The 22,077-nt window shown below is 38.6% G+C and overlaps 1 protein-coding gene across 7 annotated transcripts in view; it reads left to right on the top strand.

The window, feature by feature from the left end:
- Positions 1-408: 408 nt before the first annotated feature.
- Positions 409-22,077, top strand: part of USP32 (ubiquitin specific peptidase 32) — a 77,535-nt gene continuing 55,866 nt past the window's right edge. For 5 of the 7 annotated variants that reach the window (XM_054207972.1, XM_054207974.1, XM_054207971.1 and 2 more), the window contains exon 1: positions 17,714-17,829. In XM_054207972.1, the coding sequence (XP_054063947.1) occupies positions 17,751-17,829 (79 nt within the window). In that variant the 5' untranslated portion in view covers positions 17,714-17,750. Of the gene's footprint in view, positions 566-17,713; positions 17,830-22,077 lie in introns of those variants that run through there. The other 2 variants (XM_054207968.1, XM_054207969.1) reach the window with 2 other exon arrangements.

The raw sequence follows: 22,077 nt of genomic DNA, 5'->3' as shown, positions 1-22,077 counted from the left end.
GCTCCTTCCTCTCCGCGCCCTGCGCGGCACGGCCGAGAAGCCGGCCCCGCTCTCTCGGTCTCCGCGGCCCCTCGCTATCCCGAGGGAACCGATATCCCCCGGGTCTGCCGGAGACGCTCCCCTCAGCCGCCCCCTTCCCCTCAGGGAAAGCGGGAGCCGCGCGCTGGCGCCTTCGGCGGGAAGGGAGGGTGCCGCGTCACGTGACGCGGGGCGCTCCCCCCACCCCCGCCGCTCCGGCGCGCGACGCCCGTTAGGAGGCGCCAAAGGCGCCGGTGCCGGAGCAGGCCGTCCCTCCCCCCGTCACGTGACGCGGGGCGGGCTCCTCACGTGACCCGCCATGGAGGCGGCGGCGGGGAGGGCGCGCGGCCGCCTCCTCCCCCCGGCGGCCCCGGCCCGCCCCGCCCCCCCCCGCCCGCGCCCTGCGCTCCCGAGTCGGTAACGGCGCAGCCCGGGCTCCGCGGCGCACAGCCGGCCGGTGGGGGAGGCCATGGACTGAAGGGGGGCATCATGGGCGCCAAGGAGTCCCGCATCGGCTTCCTCAGCTACGACGAGGCCCTGCGAAGGGGTGAGGGCGGGGGGGGGCCGCGGGAGGGGGAAGCGGCGGGAGCGGGGGGGGGGGGGCCCGCTCGGCCCCTGTCAGCGAGCGGTGAGGCGGCGGCTCCTCGCCACCACCATGGCAGACCCCGGCGCGGAGGCACTTGCGCCGTTCCTCTGCCTCAGGCTCCTTCCCCGCCCCCTTCCTCTCCCCCCCCACCCCACTCCATATTTATTTATTTATCTCCCCTGTCTTAATAATGAGGCAGCGGGGGGGGGTGGTGGTCTGTTCTCCTGGCCGCCTCCGCGCCTCGGCGGCGGGGGCTGGTGCCGTCCCGCTTCGGCCGGGGAGGGCGGCGGGGGGCTGGGGGAAATGCCGCCGGAGCTCTCGGCCTTGCCGCCGCCGGCTCTGCCGTAAAACCGGCGCTGGGAGATGGTGCCATCCCGATGTGACAGGAGCCGCCGCGCCGCCCTGTCAGCCCGCACCGCCGGGCTCCGTCCGCGTGTTTATCCGTGATGGGGAGCACCCCTCCGCGGCTTGGGGCTGGGAGATGGATGTCGCTTGTGTGGTTTATTATCTGTGTTGCTGTTTTAGTCCGTTTCCAGATTCCTCCTGGAGAATCTAAAGAGGAACTAGCGAAGGGAAAACATAAACAAGCTAAACGCTGAATACTTGCAGCTGCAGGGCTCCAAGGCAAGCTACACCCTGTCAGCTACCTTGCTCCAGAACTGATATCCAAGTCCAAGGACAAAGAGGGACAGTAATTTTCAGCAGTAAATGTTTTGCAGGGAGGATAGGGTTTTTTTTGATAATTGTTGCTCTATTGTGCGTTCATGTGATGTAGTACAGACAGTTAAAGCAGTTCACCTGTTTGATATTTAAAGCGTTGATAAAATTCATAAGCTCAAACCAGTACATGGCTGCCCTTTTTATTTCTGTTTACATCTGAGAAGCACGAAATGACTGATAAGGGAAAACTGGGAGGAAACAGGGAGTGTTAACTGAAGGAGAAACAAATTGATGTGAAATAAGATTTTTATTAAATATTTCATAATTTTATTTGTTTTTTGTGGTGGAGCCTCTGAGGGATGCCATGTCAGATAGGAAATGGAGCAACGTACTGTCAAGCAGAAGAAACAAATATGTGATTCAAACTCACTTTTGTTGCAGATTTTAAATGTAACAGCCTTGAAGAATTTCACTTCTAGTGAAAGTATAGAGAGTCTTTAAAAGCATTGGTGTATGTGTTTTTAGAAGAGCCATGAATGTAGTTTGGTAGAGGTGTGAAGTTGAATATAACAGGAAGTGTTTGAAATAAGCTCTTTGGTGGAAAATACATTTGTTTGCTCAAGGTGTACATTCCATAGTTCATAAATAAGAAAAACCAAATGTTCTGAATTTTAAAGTTAGATTTAAACTCATATATTGCTTCAAAATCTAGGAAGTCAGTCTGGATGTTTCATAGTTAAAAGTTTGCTTGACATAAAATTAAGATTGAATTTTTTAAAGTTATTTAAAACTTTTTCTTGTGCAGTGAATGTCATATTTTTCTTTGATGTTATTCTATCTGTATGAGGCATTTAATACTGTTGTTCTGTAGGAGAACAGAAAGGTTGTTTTAGGCGCTCTAATATAAATTGATGTTTTGCTAAATAACTATGTTGTTTACTTAACCAATGAATCATTGTATGTATAAAACAGTCTAGTTATCAAAACATTATTTGTTAGGCCATTCTTACTTGCACAGGACCATGCTGGTACATGTGGCATTTCTGTGGACACAAACAGTGATAATGGATAAACATAAACATTAAAAAAGGAAAGCCAAATATATTTATGTCCAATTAGATCTACCTTCTCTAACATTGCGTCCTAGTCGTTTAATGCCAAGAAAGTTTTATTTTAGGTGATATTGTACAAATTCTTCATCTGTGAATTCTTCATATGTAATCCATAGTGGTTAACTGTACTTGTAGAAGTAGTGATCATTCAGAATGTTGTGATCATGTTTTTGAGACACTAGTTTTAATTTCAGTTGTTCAGAATATCTGGAAAAATGCAACGAGTGCTGCAGGTTCTGTAAGCTTCAGAAAGTACAGCTGACTTTTAGGTTGTGAATGGCTGCAATTTTATTTATTGCAATTCCATTTTGGGAGTAGCCAAAGGTTGTGAAGGTGAGGAGAGTTTTTGTGGTTAAACACTCACAATATAAATAACTGTAGCTAAAGTGTAACTTCTATTCAAGGAGATGAAAATGTGAGAGCAGTCTGGTGTTAATGGTCCTTTTTCACCCCTGGAGCGTGAGATAGTACTGGGCTTTTTTTTTTTTTTTTTTTTTTCCTGCTCGTTGGTACAGACAGCTGACTGTGCTGTGGATGACGTGGCCATGCGGATAGACATGATGAAGTTGTCTTGTGTCCACCAGTGCAGGTCACACAGAGTCTTGTTAGTCTTCCTTTTTCCCTATGTCGTGTGTCCTATTACGTAGTTTGGGAGTGAAAAGTAAGGATGCTATTTTAGGCATCTCTTCTCTTGTAATGAATATTACCAAATTATGGTCATCTTATTTATAGTAGCCAGAGGCACTACTTTGCTGTGGAAAAGGTACGGGTTCTGAACTTGTGGTGAGAGCTCTTCCTGACCCTGTAGACCTCCTTCTGAGAACAACTTCTTTTAAAGAAGTGAAATTCCTGGACAGGTCATTACAGGTGAAGTAAAAGTGCCTTATTCCAAATTGGGCATAAGATTATTGTTTATTTTATCAAACTAAGTTTGTGATGGCATAAACTAGTAATGTGGCTCTAGAATTTGTTGCTTTTTTTTCTTATCCCTAACCTCCAACAGCAATTTTCTTCCTCGGGCAGCGCCACAGGTAAGGCAGGCTTCCCTCTCTCAGGCAGTATCCCTTTTTGGTTTGGGATTTCCCTTTTCCAGCATGTTCTCTGATTTCTGACTCCTCTACTCCCGTTCTGTTCATCAGGCTGGCTGGCTGGCTGCTCACTCTTTCTTAGAATTGCCCAGTGTTGGGCCTTGCCTCATGCCAAGGAGGTAGTGTTCTCAAGTCTGCCTTATCTTTTACTTGTTCTGCTGGCATCCTTGACACGTGATTCCTTAAAGGGCTGCTTTGGGCCAATAAAACTTTATAAAAGGAAGAACTTTCCATTACTATTGTTTTAGTTTCAGCACAGCAGTTCCTGCACTATGCTGTGTTGTGTATAGAATATTTTGATAAGGATTCCACAGGATGGCTACATGGTATTGATGGCCACTTTATTTCAGATCCGTAAGGACTGTATTTTCCAGTGACTGTTATTGTATACTGATTAAGTAACTTTCAGAATATAACTACAGACTGAGCGTAAATTTATGAAGGTATTTTAAAATTCTGAGATTATAGGATCTGTAGTCAAAGTTCCTGTGAATGCTGCTTGGAACAGGTCATGCTAACTCAGGCCATTTTCAGTTTATGTGTGCTAAATATTCAGTCAGGTAACCACTTAAACAAAAGAAATGTCAGCAAATAATCATGGATCTGTCAAATTTGTGACAGAGGGGAAGGCAGGGTTTCTTTCTGCTTAAAGCAAGGTAAAATGTTGTTACATGTATGCTGGGATCGAAGAAAGGGAACTGCCACAACGTCGGTGAGTATGCTGTTCGAAGAAATCAGTGGCTTCTGATAGATCTGTTTCATTGTGGGTTTTTTTTGTGCACAGTGATCTCTGAGAAGAAGAACAAAAAGAAAGAGCAAAAACAGTGCCATGTTTCAAAAATGTGCATGCAGTTAAAACACCAGCTATTATTGAGGCAAAACTTGCAAATGTATCAGTCTTACAGGATTTGCCTCTGGAGAGGTCATGAAATAGTAATTTTTGAAGACAGTTTTCTTTCCTGTTCGTGTATCTCAAAGATGTTACCAATTGCAGAACAACAAGCCCATCAAAGCAATGAAAACCTGCTTTAATCCACAAAAAGATTAGTTAGTATGCTTTCCAATTATGACTGATGTTATGTGATGGGCAGAGGATAAGTCTTGCTAATGACCTTTTGTGTCCTGATTGAATTTGAATAATAGCTACATTTGTTTTATTTAAATCAAGGCATATATATCTTGTGTCTGATCATTAACATCCTCAAGCGTACAGATGTAATAAATCTGACAAAAGAATGATGGAAAACTTGGGCAAATATGTAATCATCTATTCGAGGTTGTCTTGATCTCAACCTGGTGACAAAATCAATGAACTCAGCCCTTGAGCCCATGGAAGACTGCTTTTTATTACTCCAGACTATGAAATTGACTTTTAAATCCCAGGTGTGTTTTTAGGAAAAATAATCAGGGAACCATTTTAGTGGTTTATTCTCTTCTTTTGATATCCCACAAATGCAATTGTTCTACTTTATATTATCTCATATATGAAAAACAGTGCGTGAACACCATAGGTAGGTGAACTTTCTTCAGGATATGTTGTTTTCTAGGGGTATAAACCTGCATCCTTCTGTTTAAGGAGCTTTGAGTTTTCAGATGCATGTGATGAAAATGCCTAGATCTCTCTCAGCCTTCTTTTTCCTTTTTTTTTCTTTCTTTTTTTTTTTATTAGCTATCAGAATGAATAGAATCCACTGTTGAGACAGTCTAGATTATACAGCAAGACTTGTTATGTCAGCTGGTATTTGATGGCTTTAGGGCTCTGTCATATGATTAAAGCAGGTATGAATGCATAGCTTCACACTTCCTGTTTATAAATCTGTAGAGCTGCAAGTAGCCGCTCAAATTCAGAGAGCAGTAATTATTTCACAACTTCGGCATTCAGTTCTGATGCTTGTTTTGGGAGGATACCTGAGTAGTCTCTGCTGAACATGTAATACAATGCACAAGTGACTTGGGGAATTCTACTTAAAGTTCCACGAACTGATGAAAAGAGGCTACTGTTAGAAGAGAAGTTATTTATCTGTAATTCTTCATCTGCTAAGCTGCAGTGACCACTTTCTCTTCTTTTACTTCAGGTTCCAAGTTTAGAGAAGTGTACTCGGTGGTTTTCAACCTCTTCTTACTTTTAACTGCCCAAGTTATTTCCTATTGGAAATGAGGAACATTTGTATAGTGAACTTAAGTCAACTAACAGTAAGTTTCCTTTCCTGAGATGCCTTTTGTGGTCTTTAGAAGTTCTTTACGAAATACCAGTTGAAAACTTCAGAATTAGAGGAAAACGTTGTCTTCTGCTTAGGCTTCTGTGAGTGCTGTGGTGCTGAGGGAGCTAATCGCGTACCTTTTAGTAGGTTTTTAGTAGTTCTTAGATGGTTAGCAAGTCCAGCTGTACCAAGCATGGCAGTAACTTGGTGAGTGGTGAAATGTTGGATGTGCACACAGTGATGTAAGTCTGATAAAAGAGGATTTAAGAATGTAGGCATTTCATAAGCAAGAAACAGTTGAACATCTTAAAGCAAAAAGCCCTCAAAACTTTGAAATATGAGTCAGTAAATGTTGGGAGTCCTCTGGTTTCTCACTTCAGCAGGTGAATCATGTCTCTAAATAATAGTAGTGTCATAATATTAGGTGCATTTTTGTCCTGTCAACATGTTACGAGAGATTGAAATCAAAGCGGTCAGGAAAGCTGCCAAATGAGCGTAAAGAGATAATATCATTCCAGCCATGGTGGCTGAAGTTAAAGGATAAGCTGAACAAATCCTCATTTTGAGTGTTAAACGTCTTGATATAAGCTAAAAGTACACTATCGGGCTATTATATGCGTAATATATTTTCTTACATTGGTGTGTAGACTGAAATTGAATACGCAAAACATTGATTTGTTTTATAGATTATGTGCCTATATATCTCATAGCTCATATCACTCTCACTTGTTCTGCTTTATTTCTTGTATTTTAAGCAATGAAATAAATTATTGTTGTGGTCACCTCTTTCTAATCAGTTTTTAGTTTTTACTCCTTTAACAGCAGGCCTTTTTTTCTTTTTTTTTTTTTTTTTTTTTTTTTTTTTTTAATATACACACCCAGAGAAAGTTGTTGAACTTTCATCCTTAGAGGTTTTCAAGACCTGCCTGGACAAAGCCCTCTGCAAGCTGGTCTGAGTTCAGTGTTGACCCAGTTTCAAACACGAGGTAGAACGAGTTGACCTCCTGAGATACTTTCCAACCTGACAGATTCTATGAAATATTTCTGTTCATCTTGAGTTTTGTAAAGCCTTGTTTTTATGAAAAATAACATCAGGGTCCTAAATCTACTTAGCAGTGTCCTACAGAGAAAATAAAATAAACCAAAAGTAGAAACTAGGAAGCTTTTCAAAATTATATCAAGCATCTCTAATGAAATATGAAAGGGAGAAAAAAAATAGAGGGGGCTACTTGAGTCCTGTTATACTTGACCTGTAATGGTATCAGCCTTTCTGGCTGCTGGCACTATGGAAGAAGTGAGTAAAACAACTCTCACCCCTTTCTTCTGGTCAGAGGGAAGACAGCCTACTGTCTCATTTAATAAAATAAGTAAGGCATTCCATTCTTTAGTACTCAAAAAAATTAAATCACATTCAAAAAACATGGGCCTGTGAAGGAATGACAAGCTTTGTGAGAATAAAAAAGAGCATAGCATTAGCAAGTTATGTGATTAGGTGAGGCATGGTATGTCTATTTAATTCTATAAATTAATATTATACAACTGCTGCTTTGTGATAGGACTGATTATGATTTTTCTGTATTTGAAAAAAAAACGGATGTTACTAATGTCTCTCATCTTAAAAATGACAGAATATCTTCTGAAAATTGAGTTTATTTTTGGTTAGGTTGTGAATTTATACATTTGTTCTAAATAATTTTGTATATGGGGAGTGCCAGGTAGGTCTAATGAGTTGTATGTCCTTGAGCTCTTATCATGGCATCTGTGTGACTTAGCTACTAATTATTTTAAAAATAATCCTGCTCTTTTTTGGTCCAAGAAGAAATGCAAAGTACAGTGAGCTTACAGAAAAGACATGGAGGAGGGGTAGAACAAGTGTTGCATTTTCAAATACCAGAATTGTTTCTGTCCACTAAGTTATTTCAAGGACTGTTGTAATCTAGAGCAGTTGGGCTTTTTAGGGCCTCCTGGGTTATTTAACAGTAGTCTATTAGTTTTAAAGATTTGCTCAGTGGGGAGCTTTGCATCCACCTGAGTCCTTCTGGGCCAGGTGGGTGCTGTGCTCCTTCTTGGGTTGGGATCTGCAGTCTTTTTTTACTGTTGCTGATGGAGGGACTGGGAGTGCACCAAGAAATGTTTGGTACCTCGCTGTGGGACTTTAGAGTAATGTATTTACAGAGACCTATGAAGAGAAGTTGTGTTCTTAATGAGTAGAAGTGTGAGAGTTTCTGTGCCTGTCCTTGACTCATAAGTCTTTGCCTTTGTAATGAGCGGGGTGTTTGCTCTCCACTTTATTACTGCACCCTAGGTAGCTAGCAGTACCGAACTATTTGGTGGTAACTTACAGAATTATTTTGAGTAACATGTGGGACTTGGTGTGCAGTGGAGGCTACTCAGGAGGACACAGTGTTTCATTTGAAGTGCCCAACCTCTCTTTAGGTGAGCTCCAGTTGGGTGTTGACTGCTCGCTGGGTTCTACAAGGAACATCAAATGAGATGGAGAGTGTGCTGAAGGTATATATGCAGGTCTTCAAGTTCCGCATGCCTGTTTCCCAAAATGCATTTTACAGTCTGGTCTTCGGTATAGTTCATAATGAAACTGGTGATTTCCTAGTTTAATTTTATGTATGGGAAAGAAAGTTCTGGAGTTTAATTCCACAGAAGACTTTACATTTTTAAGTATTTTAAAAACAAGTTATTTCTTAATTTGTTATATTGCTTGAAGCAGTTGCTTTTTCTTTAAGTTATACTTAGTCTGAGTTGCTGTGGATGTCCATGTGATATTTGCAGTATTGAGGAACTACAAAAAGCATCTTTAACATTTAATTTTCATATGAAAAGGTCATTTACATAATGAGACAATGAAGCCTTTGGGCAAAGATGAATGTAAAAGAAAAATCCATTAATGTAGATTCTGCCTAAGAGTTTGAAAGGGTCTAATTCACAAAACTTTGAAGACTATATTATTGCTAGCACTTACTGGAATAAAAATACCCTGCTTGCCTAAAGAGTGGCAAAATCCTAATGCACATTCTCTTTTGTGATTTCTTCAGGGACATCTTAACTTTTGTTAGTGATGACTCTGTCCCTATAGCTTCAGTGTTTTCAGCTTAGCTGTTTAATAATACTTAGCATTTCTTTTTTAGGTAATGAATTTTACCACCTCTGAGAAGTGGGTTTTTTATGAGCTTGTGTTTACAATTGAGCAGCGTTGGCGTAGTCCTCCTTATAGGTGGGGATATCTTTGGAAAGAGTGTGTCTCTTTTAACTGCAGTTTTATTAAACTGGTGTAAAAGCTTTTCTGGATTTCTGATTCTTAATGGGTATAAACTGGGTTCAGATCTTAATTTGAAACAAAATGTGTCTCCGTATAGTTTTGATAGTGGTTCACAAATCTGTTTAAAAAATTATGCAGGTTATAATTGATCACAGCATTTTTCTGTGTAGACCATTAAGTTACTCATCATAATGACAACAAAAAGTTCCTTCATTATTTTAGTGTAATATGGACATGCGGCTGAGTTCTAGGAGATAGAGATGTGTGTTTCTTGGTTAAATAATTTAATAGGTTAAGGAAATTACTTCCTTTTAAAAATAGGCTAACGTTTGCACTAAGGCCTTTATTTGGTTTAGAGGCAAAATAGGATATGCCTGGGAAAGGTTTAGACAAATGATAATCAAGGCAGTTTGTAATGACCAGGGTTTATTTCCTGTTGTATATGTTACTTAATGTAAAAATGGCAAAAGCACTGAAATAGTTACTTACCTGAATCATTACCTCCACTGAAGTGATTAGCTATCACAGGTAGGGTGACTTGGCATATCAAGTAGCATGCTCTGATCTCTTCAGTCCTCTCCCTCCTCCTTTTAGCCTATCACAACGCATAATGAGCCTCTCCTATCACATGGAAATGCGCTGATGAGGCTAACAACTAGGACTTACCATGTGGTGTTTTGGGGGCAAAATAATGATCTCCTTCTGTAGTTCTGTAACGGTGTTCCTAAGCTGCCCAGGTTAATGTGTTCACTAATGTATTAAGGTGGAATGCGCTGCAAACCATCCAGAGCTTCTGGGACAAGGATGCTGCTGGAACTAACAGGACAGAACCCTGCTCTCAATGGGTAGCTTTGGACAGACTGAGAAGACAGGCAGAAATATCATCTGGCTTTACGCATTGCTGTACGCTTCAGCTTTGCCTTTTAGAGTGGTTTTAAACAGTTAGTGAGACATTCTTCTGTACCTTAAAAAGGGATTTGACTTCTATTCTGGTCAAGTTCTCTGCGGGTGCATGTCATGAGCTGCAGAGAAAGGCACTGAAGAACTGGTCTGGCGTGAGGCAGCCCCGCTAGTTGTTGAGTGCCATACGTGCTTCTAACCACCAACTACAAAGGGAAAAGGAAGCTATACTTGTGTCTTGTATAACACTTATTTTGAGGATTTTTTTTTTTTAATATCCAAATCCTTTGAAGCTGTTTTGCTTAGTTTAGAGTCTGAAATGGACACAGAAGTTATGAGAGGCAATGTCACCAGGCCAAAATAAGAGATAATTGCGTTCTGCATAGAAATGTATTCTTCATCCTTTAAAAATAAAACCTATTACGAGCCCTTTTGAATTCTTCTCACAAGCTGTACTTTTTATTCACATTGTATCTATCTTTTTGTTACCTGGTCTTTCAGTCGTCATCCACTCACAATTTAATTTCATGTTAAGTATTTAATGTAGAATGTATGCTTACATTTATTTTTTGTGTGTTTTAAATTGATATTCCTTATCTTAATTTACAGTGATAATGGGAAGTGCTCAGTTTTTGTCCTGTAGCAGACTTCTTTGGCAGCAAGTCATGAACTTAAGTACTTGAACAGGTATATTCTACTGTCTCAATTGAACTCTACAAATGACCATAAGACTGATTTAGTTGGATTTTTTGACAGCTGTTCTAAATGAACAATTTTACTGCAGTAGTTTGGAAAATTGTTCTTTTAAAATTCTGAAACCTTGAATGAAAAAAATGGTGTTCTTCCACATTTCCACTCAGAAACCTAAGCAGAACAGGAAGTGCCAGATTTAATAAGTGTGTGAATGTAGAGAAAAAGAACTGGAAGTATTGGGATAGTAATTATGAGAACTTCAGTTTTGCAGATTAAATTTGTTCTAAAAATGAACTTGAATATGGCATCATGAATCTGTTTTGGGCTGAAGAAACACTTCCTTTCAATCTGTGTTTCTAGTTGTTAGGTGTTATCCAGAAACAAAATCTTACTCTGCTCTGGAAATTTCCTAGTCTTGTAAAGAAGACTTTTACCACGTTTTCCTGAACAATGTGATACAGTTAAATCCTGGATTTTAGTTTAAAAATTAGAAAAGTGGATTTGCACTTCGGATGGCAGAGGCACCATTGCTTTAAGAAAAATAAACAGTGGCGGTTAGTGCAGTTAGTATAGCCTGCTCTGTATTCTGTGAGGATGTTAACAGAGGTTGTTATCAGTGGAAAAGTAATATAAAAACTTTTTAGCCCCTGTATTCCAATCTTGCAGCTAACAATGTTATTTTTCTTTTCCTAAAGAATTATAGTCAATCTTTTTGCCACTAACAAGTTCCCTGCTTTTTTTGTTACCTGCAATTCAGTGCTCTCTTCTAATCACCTTGCTTAAAGAATAGTTGTGTAAATGTCTTGTGTGAACTAATCTTACTCCTTGAATAACGAGTAGATTGCAACGTAGATAGGTTAAAAGAGGAAGGAACCATAATATACGCTAATTCTAATATAGAGCACTAGTTAAATATCTGCAGAAGCCAGAGTATTACAAGAATAGAGGCTAAAAAGCAGAATATAAACTATTTGATAAATATCTCTTCATATAAAACGTTCCTAATTCATTATGTAAATGTGCTGCTTCTAATAGAGCCTGTAATGTCCTTGGGGATATATTGCGAGCCTCTTCGGGGATTCAGGGAGAGATTCCAACTGCTGATGCTATTCAGGGCATCATAGCTCTTTGGTTTTAAGTCATTCTAATACCTTTTCTGTTCCTGTACTTCTTTTCTGTGAAACAATGGACAGTGTGTTTATATGAAACTCTGAAATTTGAGTTACCACATCAATCTAAACTGGCCAGTGGCAGTAACATCAGCGGAAGGTGGTTTCCCATACAGCTGTTACATGGTGTATCTGAATATACTGCTTCTTTTTTCTGAATGTAGGGCCTTAGGAAGAGTATGCATCTAATAAGGAATATTTGTATAGATTAATTTTGTAATAGAGCACAGATACACTTAAAACTAGTATGACATCTTTCAGGATAGTTCTTCAAAAATGTTAGTCCTTGGGTGTTAATGGAGAAATCTCTTAACAGGAGATGCATCAGTGGAAATGGAGTTTGGAAAGAGTGACACTGATTGTTTACTATTCTCTGTTAAAAAACATCTCTGATTCAGGTCTTCGTGTTCTAGCAAACATGTAATAGGGTCCCAGAACTAAGCACATGTTAGTTTTTATTTTATTTCTTTACTATATAGGCTAGTGTGTCTATTAGTAATTCTGCCTTTATTTTTCAGCCACTCACAGATTGCTAGCAAACTTGTGTTATGTGTTTGTAACAGTGTAACAGAAGACATAAATTTGTGACCTGAGGCTAAAATAGTTCACTTCGCATCTGAGCTGAGGTTGTATTTTAGACAGATACATGCCCAAGAGCTGAGAATAGGAGCCTTTTTTTGTCCATCAGCTGTATGTGTACATACATGTGCATGATGTGTTTCTACCAAAACACTTGGCTTCCAAGTGAGTAATATTTTTCTTCTAACTTCAGAAATTAAGATGTAGCAGTATATAAATATTATCTGAATCTTTTATTATTCTTTACTTGTGATAGTATTTAAGTACTACGCTTAACTAGTTTGCTCTTTTAGCTGCCAGAGACTAACACTTGAGTAAATGCCCGATCAAAACTATACCAGCAATCGCAAATTAGAACTTGCCTTTCGTCCTCACAAAAGGCTATAGGAAACATTGCCTTCCTATGCAGAAATTGCAGATTATGTTTTAACTTTCAGGTTTTGTTTATTTTTTTAATTAAAGAACAATTCATAGTATAGTTGCATTTAGTATCTTTGACACTTTTGGGAGACAGGGTATGAAATATTTTTTATATTATTTTGTAGTAAGGTCCTTATATAGTGTTTGCTTTTACATAGTTGTCATTTGCCTTTACTTTTCATTTTAATGGGCTGTTTATTTCTTGGAAATTAGTTATATAATGTAATTTTGTGTATCTTAACAAGCATAAATGTCTAGATGATTTTCATGGTGGTAATAAAGTGGGAGCAGCTTTTCAGAATTGTGACAGAAGCTGTTCTACTTACCTGTGACAAAACAAACCTCCAGCGTATTTAGCAGGAAAACTGATGAAGGGACAGCTCAGAAGAGTGGAGTTCTGTTTCTGATTGAAATTGGACTAAATACTGAAAAGACTGACAGCTAAAACCATCATCCCAGGAAATGTACAAACTACATAAACCATGAAGAAGCATTGGAAGAAAACAGTAGTGGAAAAGGAAAGAAAAATGAGGAATGAAGAGGTTAGAAAGTGAGCAAAGAGCGATGACTGTGCTCAGGTAAAGGCAAGTGTCCCAGCCATAATTGATTACTTCTAGGGCTTCCCTGACTCCTTATTCATTATTGTCCATGCGTCTGTCTTTCGGAGGGAGTTCAGGGTTCTCGGTGCTCTTACTGCAAGATGGCTTACGCTCTGTGTTTAAAACCACTTAAAACTTGTACTTCTGCCTCTTTACCTTTTACGTTTCTGTGTGGTTTCCATGCCTGGCTGTGCTGGTCAGCTAGCTCGAGTGTGTTTTCTCCAGGGTCATTGATAATTTATTCAGAGCATCTACCAGCACCTCATCTTGGAAGAAGCGGTAAGTGTTCTGACAGGGGCCAGTGGCTGGGAAAGGTGGCATCCTGTGATTAATCAGAGCTAGAAATTGCGTTGTGCATTCACTGAGAATTAGTTTACCAGTTCTTTAATTGATAACAGTAATTAATTTTGTCCCTAATATTAAATTTGTGGTCATATGCATGGTCAAAATTATTTTAATAATCTGCAGAGATTTCTGAATTTTCAGGTTCTTTCAGGTTTCTTCTGTGGCTTACAGTGTTGGACTGGAAAGCATGTAAAACTAGGCTCCTTTAATTCCTGAGGATATAAAATATAGCCAATAAGATTTAAGTGCTCAGATGGTGGGAGGATTATTTCACTGTTGGGGCTATTATGTAGCAATTCCTATCCACACTAGTCTTATGGGGAGGGTTGTCACAGAACCTGTGCTGATTAGCTTTGCTTGAAGCAAACATAATCCAAATAGCAATGTGACAGTGTGTGCCCTGATGGAGATACTTTACAGATGGATAAAACAGGCTGATAATACTTAATGGCATTCTTTTTGAGGATGGTAACTGTGAGAAGTAAGCTCTTTGAAGATTAAAAGCGTCACATAAATGCTAAGTATTCATGTTACAGCAAATTGGCAAATCCTATTGTAATAACTAAATCTTCTTCCGCTCTCTGCATACAAGATGTTAAACCTTTGATATGCATTATGGTTAGGTCTAGTAGAACCAAGAAAAGCTTTATCCCCAGGATGAGCCACTACGACCAAAACCCAAAGAATAGGTAGAAGGAAAAAAATACAACTGGATTGAATAATATTTATTTTATTTTATTTTTAATACCAAAACTGTGTTGCTGTTATCCTTAAATTCCTGTTATTGGTAAAGGTCATGTTAAGACTGTTAAGTCTTCAGTGAGATGCACTGTTTAATTTGAATGGTGCCATTTTTGATACTCTGGTTATGAAAGATTCCTTAAGAGTGGATTAATTTTTTCATTAGGGGAGGCAGGATTTTTTTGTCTGTATTTTTGCCCAAAATATTGTCAAGTGGATTCCTTTTTGGCAGGAATGGGTGTGTGTGGATGTTGTCATTTTAGTCATAGCTGGTTCATTTATCTCAATAGATTTTTGCAGTTTGTTCTTCCTGTTTGAGGGTTGTTCCCAAACATGCTTTACATTCACTTGCACATTTTACCTCTTTGAAGCTTTTTAGTAATTGCTTTGGTTCTTGACAACTTCATAACCGCAGCCATTAAGTCACAATAAAGACTAATGAAAAAAGTAATAAAATTTCCATGTATAACTAGGATGAAGATTCCTGGGGGAAATATTGAGCAAGTGATTACAGGGAAGATAACTGTCTGGTTAGAGAATTATATGCCCTGTGAGTTTGATATTGAACCTGTAAAATTGTCGCTTAAAGATCAAAATATTAGAATTATTAAAACCTGAGCTGGAAGTCAGGTAGAGCTCGAGGTAGGTGAATTTTGCTTGCTTTCTGAAGGATGATCAAGTTGTCTGTTTTATTAAAATTCGGGTTTGGTTATTTTTAGTAAAGAATAAATGCAGTGTTATGCTGATGGTTGCAAATTATTGCTTGTTCTGTATACTTGAGATCTGCAGGGGTGTTTTGTTTTTTTGGTTTTTTTTTTAAGGCACTGACATAGCAAGCTCTTTTTCTTCCAGTAGTGACACTGGAAATTCAGATTTTTTTTTTGTTTGTAGAGCATTGTAGGCGTTTTGATGCTTACAATTCGGGAAAAAGTACCAGCACTACTAGATATATTGTAAGATACTTTAAATCAGATGAGCTCAAAGTTTCTTGACCCTTCACCTTAACTGAACTTTTTATCCTCGCCATTTGTTTTCTTCCTGCTTATGCAGTAATTTGTTTCCTGTTTTGATTTTCAGCATTGTCGATACTTTGTGGTCTTCTGCCTTGATTTGGCTTTTTTTTTTTTGTTCGTCTCCTGCAAACTAGAATAAATAATTTCTTTTCATGTAGCCAAATTAAATATTTTAGGCTTTTGAGGCATAAAGATTTTATCAGCTTTTTGGTGCTGTTACTACTACTCATACTAATGGAAGTGATGATTTACATGTTACTTTTGTGATTCTGGTGTAAATAGTTGTTACCACATCACTGATTTGTTTTCAGCTGTCACTAATATCTCTAATAAGATGAAAGGAAAGAAAACAGGTATGTGCTTTGTGTGTCCAGTTTGTTATAGGTTATGTTAATTGGCTGTCAGTTGATAGTAGCCATGGCAGATTAACTCAGTTAAACTACCACCTCCCCACCTACCCTCAGTTAAACTATTGGGATTCTGTCCTTTTCACTGATTAAAGCAGCTCCATAGTAGTAGTTTACAGTACTTTTCTTATCCTTTCCTACAACAGACAACTGTACGCTTTTCAAAGCTGCATTTTGTATCTCATTCTGTATTACTACAGCATTTTACATAATTGTGCTTGGATTTTGAAGGGTAGGGGAAAAAGCATTGTAAAGGAAGGCATTCTTATGGCTGGTCTGACTCTCCAAATAAATATTAAATAGGAATTTAAAATGCATTTATTGTGCTCGCTCTCGTTGCACATGTCACAGGCAAGGTATATAGTAATTATGTTATATAAGCTGTAATAAATCCATTAAGCCTGACTAACCACTTCTTTTAACCTTTAGACAAGCTCCCTTCAAAATGAATATTTGTTTCTTATAATGCCTAACATTCATGCGTGAGCTGTTGCATCTTAACCAGCAGTGCTCACTCGTAAATTTTGGTGTTGCTTCTCTTTAGTGCCTCTGTAAATCTTTAAACTTCTCTGCAAGGGCATTGGAGAGCAGCCGTATGCTGCAAGATGGGAAGATAAGTTACTCTGTTCGATCTTGCTTTGGGTGCAAGTTAGTTACTGGTGCCAGGCAGAGACTGTAGTGAGTGCCAGTTCTTACATTCTTCACCTCAATAGTATTCCTAGTGTTGCATCATTAAAAAACAAAAAAATTAAGGAAGATCTTTACTTTATTGCAGTATTTGAGTAAAACATACCATTGAGTTAATTTGTACAAACCTTAGCTAAGATTCATTAGTCTCTAAGGAAGTATGATGGAGTATGCAATGGAGGTACTTTGATCGGTGGGGAATTGGCTTTGATGTAACCATTTTTCTTCTATCTCTTTTCCCAGGACAGGAAATAAACAAGCAAAAGTATCAATATTTGGTATATTTCATTATGTAGTCATATTTTCATTGGTGCCTCTTAATAAATTTCACTAGCAGTCTTGTAATAGCAGAGGAACTTTTGCTGAGACAGCTTCCCAGCTTGCTGAGTTTTGCATGGGTGTTGGTTGTGTAAAGTTGTCTTGTGCTTTTCAGTATGACCTTTGTCTTGAAATGCCAGAGGCTGTGCTGTATGTTGGACCATACATTACTCACAATGCATTTTAAAACTTCCCAAGATAAAGCCGAGAAAGTGGGGGTGACATTAGTGCTACAGGATGTGGAAAGAAAAAACTTTCGAAAATGAATAGAGAATGTGTCTGCAAAGCTTGCCAAAGCTCCAGTGTAAGGGTTGATTTCCTCCACCTTAGTTTAGTTAAACAGAACTTAAGGTACATCTAAAGATGTATTTTAAAGTTACAGAATGGGTAAGCAAAAAGAATGCTATCTGTTGCCTGAAGAGAAATTGTGATACATAAATTATTGTTTTATGTATACTATTTGGACTACAATTTTATACAAAACAGACTTTAAATTTGAGAGTAGTTGATTGAGCACATGTAAATTTGAGAATTTGAGTATTAGACAGTAAATACTTCAGGTAATTACCCTTGTTTCTATGCACTGTGCTGAGTTTTAAGTAGGATGAGGAGGAAGGGAGTAACTTCAGCTGTGTTTTCTGCTTTCCCTTTTCAAATGGAAAGTTGTATCTAATGTCCAGAATGTGGGTATCTGACATTAGGCTTCTACATAAATGTAGCATATTTTTTTCTGAGACAGATTCCCTGCAGCTCCTGTTTCTATCAGTGACACAGCTGGTGGGGATCCCCTCTGAAATCCAGCTCAGTTTTACGTGGGTGGCAAAACGAAGTTTAAGCCTGCAGTTGGGCATCTAGGCTTGCATAGTTTGAGCTTTAGATACATTTTTTTTTTTTTTCTAAAAGGAAAACTCCAGCATGAGTCGGTGATAAATAATGTGGAATGAAAGCAATGGAAAGAGGGTGGCTTCCAGCACGGGACTGTTTTGGAATGCACTACACAAATCATTACGTGGAGAGATGTGAGTTTGAAAAAAATAGTAGTCTTGTAAATCAATATAAACAGCATTATGTTTAAGTAACGCTTTTAAACTAAAAATATCCTCGGCAGTTGAATGAGCTGAAGGTTTGTTACAATTACTGTAACTTGCGGTGACATTTTTAGCTGAGGTTGCGTGGTTTCATTTAAACTTTATTAAACAAACTGGAGCTCAGCTATTCCCTGCAGAGTTGGAAGCAGCGCTAATTTTCTGTTACAGTGTCTTTGACTTTATTGGAAGCCATCCAGCCAAGGTAGCATTGAGGAGGTTTGTATTATAAAAGTCACCTAGATGGAACAACTGTGACTTTTCCATTTGTTTCAATGGTGGTTTTTGGAATTTGGCAAATATGATTTTAAGAATTAGAATACAGTATCTAACTAGTGCAAATTGTTTTTATTATTTTGAATTAGAACCTCACAATAAAAAGCTAGCTTCAATAGTCTTGAAGTGTAAAGAATTAGGCGTGCAGTTCCAATTCCATTGCTTTCTCTGCCATAATATTGAGGTTGTGCCACTTGTTACTGGTAGGAGCAGTTGGCATGGTTTTTGCTGTGTTGGCTACCGTAAACTTACTTCGGGAAGTCTTACGTGTTCTGTTTTTCACTGTCAGGTTATGAATGCAGCAACAGTGTATCCCATAGTGTAGTGTCTGTGTAGTGAAAGCAGCTCGTGAATGGTCTTTTCATCGGTGTTTGTAGACAACTGTCTCCTGAAAGCGTTTGGTAAGACTGTGCTTTTGGAAACAGTGAATATCCTTAATGAAGGAACTTCAGTCAGTGTAGGAAACAGCGTTGTTAACTAAATTTGCGTCTAAAGGTGGGATTAAAAATATCTCCATGGTCTATGATGCTTCCTGCATGGGACTTGTGGAATTGAGAGGAAAAAAAGGTGGCTTGTGGGTATGTGAGTGTTCCAATTTTTATAGTAATAGATGTATTGCTTCTGGAAATGTTACTTTCATAATTTAAGACTTAATTTTATTTCCTCTCAACGTGCCATCATGTTCTATCTCTATGTTGAATAATTGGTACTTTGGTGTTGGGATTTTGTATTCAAATATTTTATTTGTCTTACAGACTCATAGTAAACATTGATAATATCTTTGATTTATACTCTGCTTATTTCAGTAGTACTTTCATGTGCCTGGATCTAAATGTGTAATGAACTTATTTTTACAAAGCTTTGCAGATGATTTTAAATGGCCAGCATCTGTCATTTTAATGTGTCCTGGGGAAGGAATGGAATTACCTTTCCTGTAATTCCATGACCTGTTTTGTAGTTTCTGCATGCAAACAATAGTATTACATGGTCTCTAGCACTAGTCACTTGCTTTCGCAACGTAACATGGGTTGTCAGTGTCAAGTTATCATCCACTATTAAATGATATGCTGACAGTTCTTTTTGAAGGTGTTAGTAGTATTGGTTGACTATTTTCTTCCCAATCTTCTCCTCGCCAACCCGTCCTGCAGCAGGACCCCAGCCACTTCTGTGTTTCATGGTGTACATATGGGATTTTTGTATATCTGAACACTGCCTGAAATACACTCTTGGCAGTCGTAGGTGCTCAAGGAAGTACCAATAACTGCTGCCTGCCGTGCTCTTGGGCGTACTGTGTATTTCCAAGATGTAGTTGGCCCCAGTTTCATTGCTGTGCTTGTTTTCTTAATTTGTGATACAGTGAGACCTATTTGCTTCGAGTGGAAACTGAAAAACAGCAACCCTTCGGGGTTAAATTAATTCACTGCTCCTTGTTACATCGGAGTTTCACACAAGAAATACCGCTCTATGCAGCTCTGTCACCAGAGAGGTGGTTGCGTTTCGGTGACTCCTAGAAACATGTAACTTGTTTCATGCACTTAAGGATGTAAGGTGATACATAAAATATCTCTGGAGTACTAATGTGGTCTGCAATTAAGGTTGTCAGATTACAAATTGCTTTAATTTCTGTTAATACAGGTAAATTTCATAAAGGAATGGCCAGAAAATTTTTTGATTAGGAAAGTACTTGACTGACTGAAATAACTTTATATTCTAGCCTATTAGATATAGTCAGTTCACATTTATTGGGTTAATAAAATTTTCTATTAACAGTGATTGGAAGTTTTACATCAGTATGGGCTGTTGTATTTCTTTTAATTAATCCTAACAAGAAAATAGCGCACAAGTATAACTCGGCAAGATTGTCGTTGTGTCCCTGTTGAGAAGAGCTTTGCTGTAAGAGGGCTCAGTGGTGACGGCAGCTGGAAGGTGCCCGGAGTTGGGTGAAAATGCTCTGCCTGGGAACGTGGGGGCTGTCAGTGCAACCAGGACGCAGCGCTGTGCTCCCTCCCTCCTCTCCCCGTGCTGCGGAGAAACTTTAACTAGCTGGAACAAGGGACACAAACCAGTCATTAGAAATGAATGCTGGGAAAAAAGATATTTTGTAATTTTTTAATGAAAATGATTTGAATTTTCTCTGCAGTCAGGAAACTGAACCTGCAGACGTTGATAATGACACAGTGCTATTTAAGTCGCTGTATATATTGTGTATGTTTCAACTTTATTTTTGCAGTAAGCATTCATTAGGTTACTTGAAAATCCATTATAATATTTGTAAAGCTGTAAGCATCTATTTAGTTAACGCTTGGTTTGTGTATAAAATTTTTGCCAAATGATCGCAAACCAGGTTGGATTAACTGCTGAGGAGTTCAAAAAAATTAACTGAGGAGGAGAAAAAATCAGAATGCAGAGTCTATTTTTAATAAAAATGTGTGTGTGCTCATGCATATAAAAAATACAACAAATTAAAATACTTTCATCAAAGAACTGTAGCTAGATTTTGTCTAGGATCTAGGTTGTTTGCTATACCTTGCCAAAATAATGAAGCCAGTAGCTTCCCCTTTTTCTGTCCCCTTAGCAATCCCAAGCTTTTGCTCATCAAACGTGGTGGGAGTTGTTCCTGTTGGCTGAAAATTAGCTGTAGTTCCGTTGTGCATAGGAGGTGTGGAGGAGACGAGGTGAGGCATCTCTCTAATGGGAAGCACTTCTCTTAATTTTTTGCACATGTTTGGAGGAGAGGCTGCGGCATGAGGGTCAGTTTCTTTGAGGAATCTTCATTTTGCTTCCTGTTTCCGTGATTCCGAAGAGCTGGAGAGTGTGTAGAGTTTTGCATCAGGTTGTAAATATTGTATCAGAGAGTCTGTTTCCAGTTAGCTAAGGAAAAATCTTGGAAGAAAACTTTAGCTGATGTGCCTAACAGTGTTTGCACATTCATTAAACATCACACGTAAAGACACAAAGAAAGAAAATAACTCTATGGACAGATGTTAATATGAAATAGTGAAATTTAAACACCATATAAGCCAGGTAACAGTATTATACCAACATCCTTCTGCCGTATAATTAAAGTGTGCTTGTTTCATTAAAACAAGATACGTGGTGATGATAACTTGAGTATGTCTTTTGCCAAATCCATGTTAATTGACAGAACCAGTGCTGTGTGGGTCACACTTTAGGTTTATTTCTTAAATCCTTTGAAATTTTCCTTGTCAAAAGTACCCAGAATTTGTAATAAATTTTGAAAAGAAACATGACCCAATTTCTGGTTTTACACACAATTGTTAAATGAAATCACTAGTCTTGTTTCAATGCTGACTAGGATTAAAACTAGGGAAGAATGTTTCGATGTGATTTACTTTTAAGGAGTGATTTTTCTTTTGATGAATGAATTAATTGAAACATAGAAGTTTTAAAGAGAGTTGGATTAAGCTCTCAAGTGTTCTGTTTTATTTTGGCTGACAAAAGGCTTCACAAGCTTTTGGCCATGTCGGTGTTGTTTCTGTCTGGCTCGTTATATCAGGGTAAGGAAAATGCCTTACTATAAATACAGTGCCATAGTTATCATGTACAACATCATTTCTTTTGGCTTCTAGATGGTAAATAGCTCTTTCTGCACTACATGGTAACTTACGTGTCCTCCAGGTCATGGTGTGTTATTCTCTGCAACTTAATTTTTGACAAAGGTTGTTTTTCGTTCAGCAAGATACTTCACTTAAACACTTTGATAGAAAGTTGCTTTATGCTTGTAAAATCTGAAAGCAGGGACTGCTTTTCAGGAAGCTTGTGCAAGTATAAACAGGATGTCATCAAACTCTTCACGTTTACAGATTGTGAACAAGTTTGGGCAGGTTTTAGCTGGCAATCAGATTTTGACGGTGCAAGAAAATCTTAGGTGAAGAATTACATTTA

This window comes from Rissa tridactyla, chromosome 7 (assembly GCF_028500815.1).
Source record: "Rissa tridactyla isolate bRisTri1 chromosome 7, bRisTri1.patW.cur.20221130, whole genome shotgun sequence".
Taxonomy (NCBI): domain Eukaryota; kingdom Metazoa; phylum Chordata; class Aves; order Charadriiformes; family Laridae; genus Rissa; species Rissa tridactyla.
Note: the sequence above shows the minus strand (reverse complement) of the source record. Positions and strands in the feature narration are given on the sequence as shown.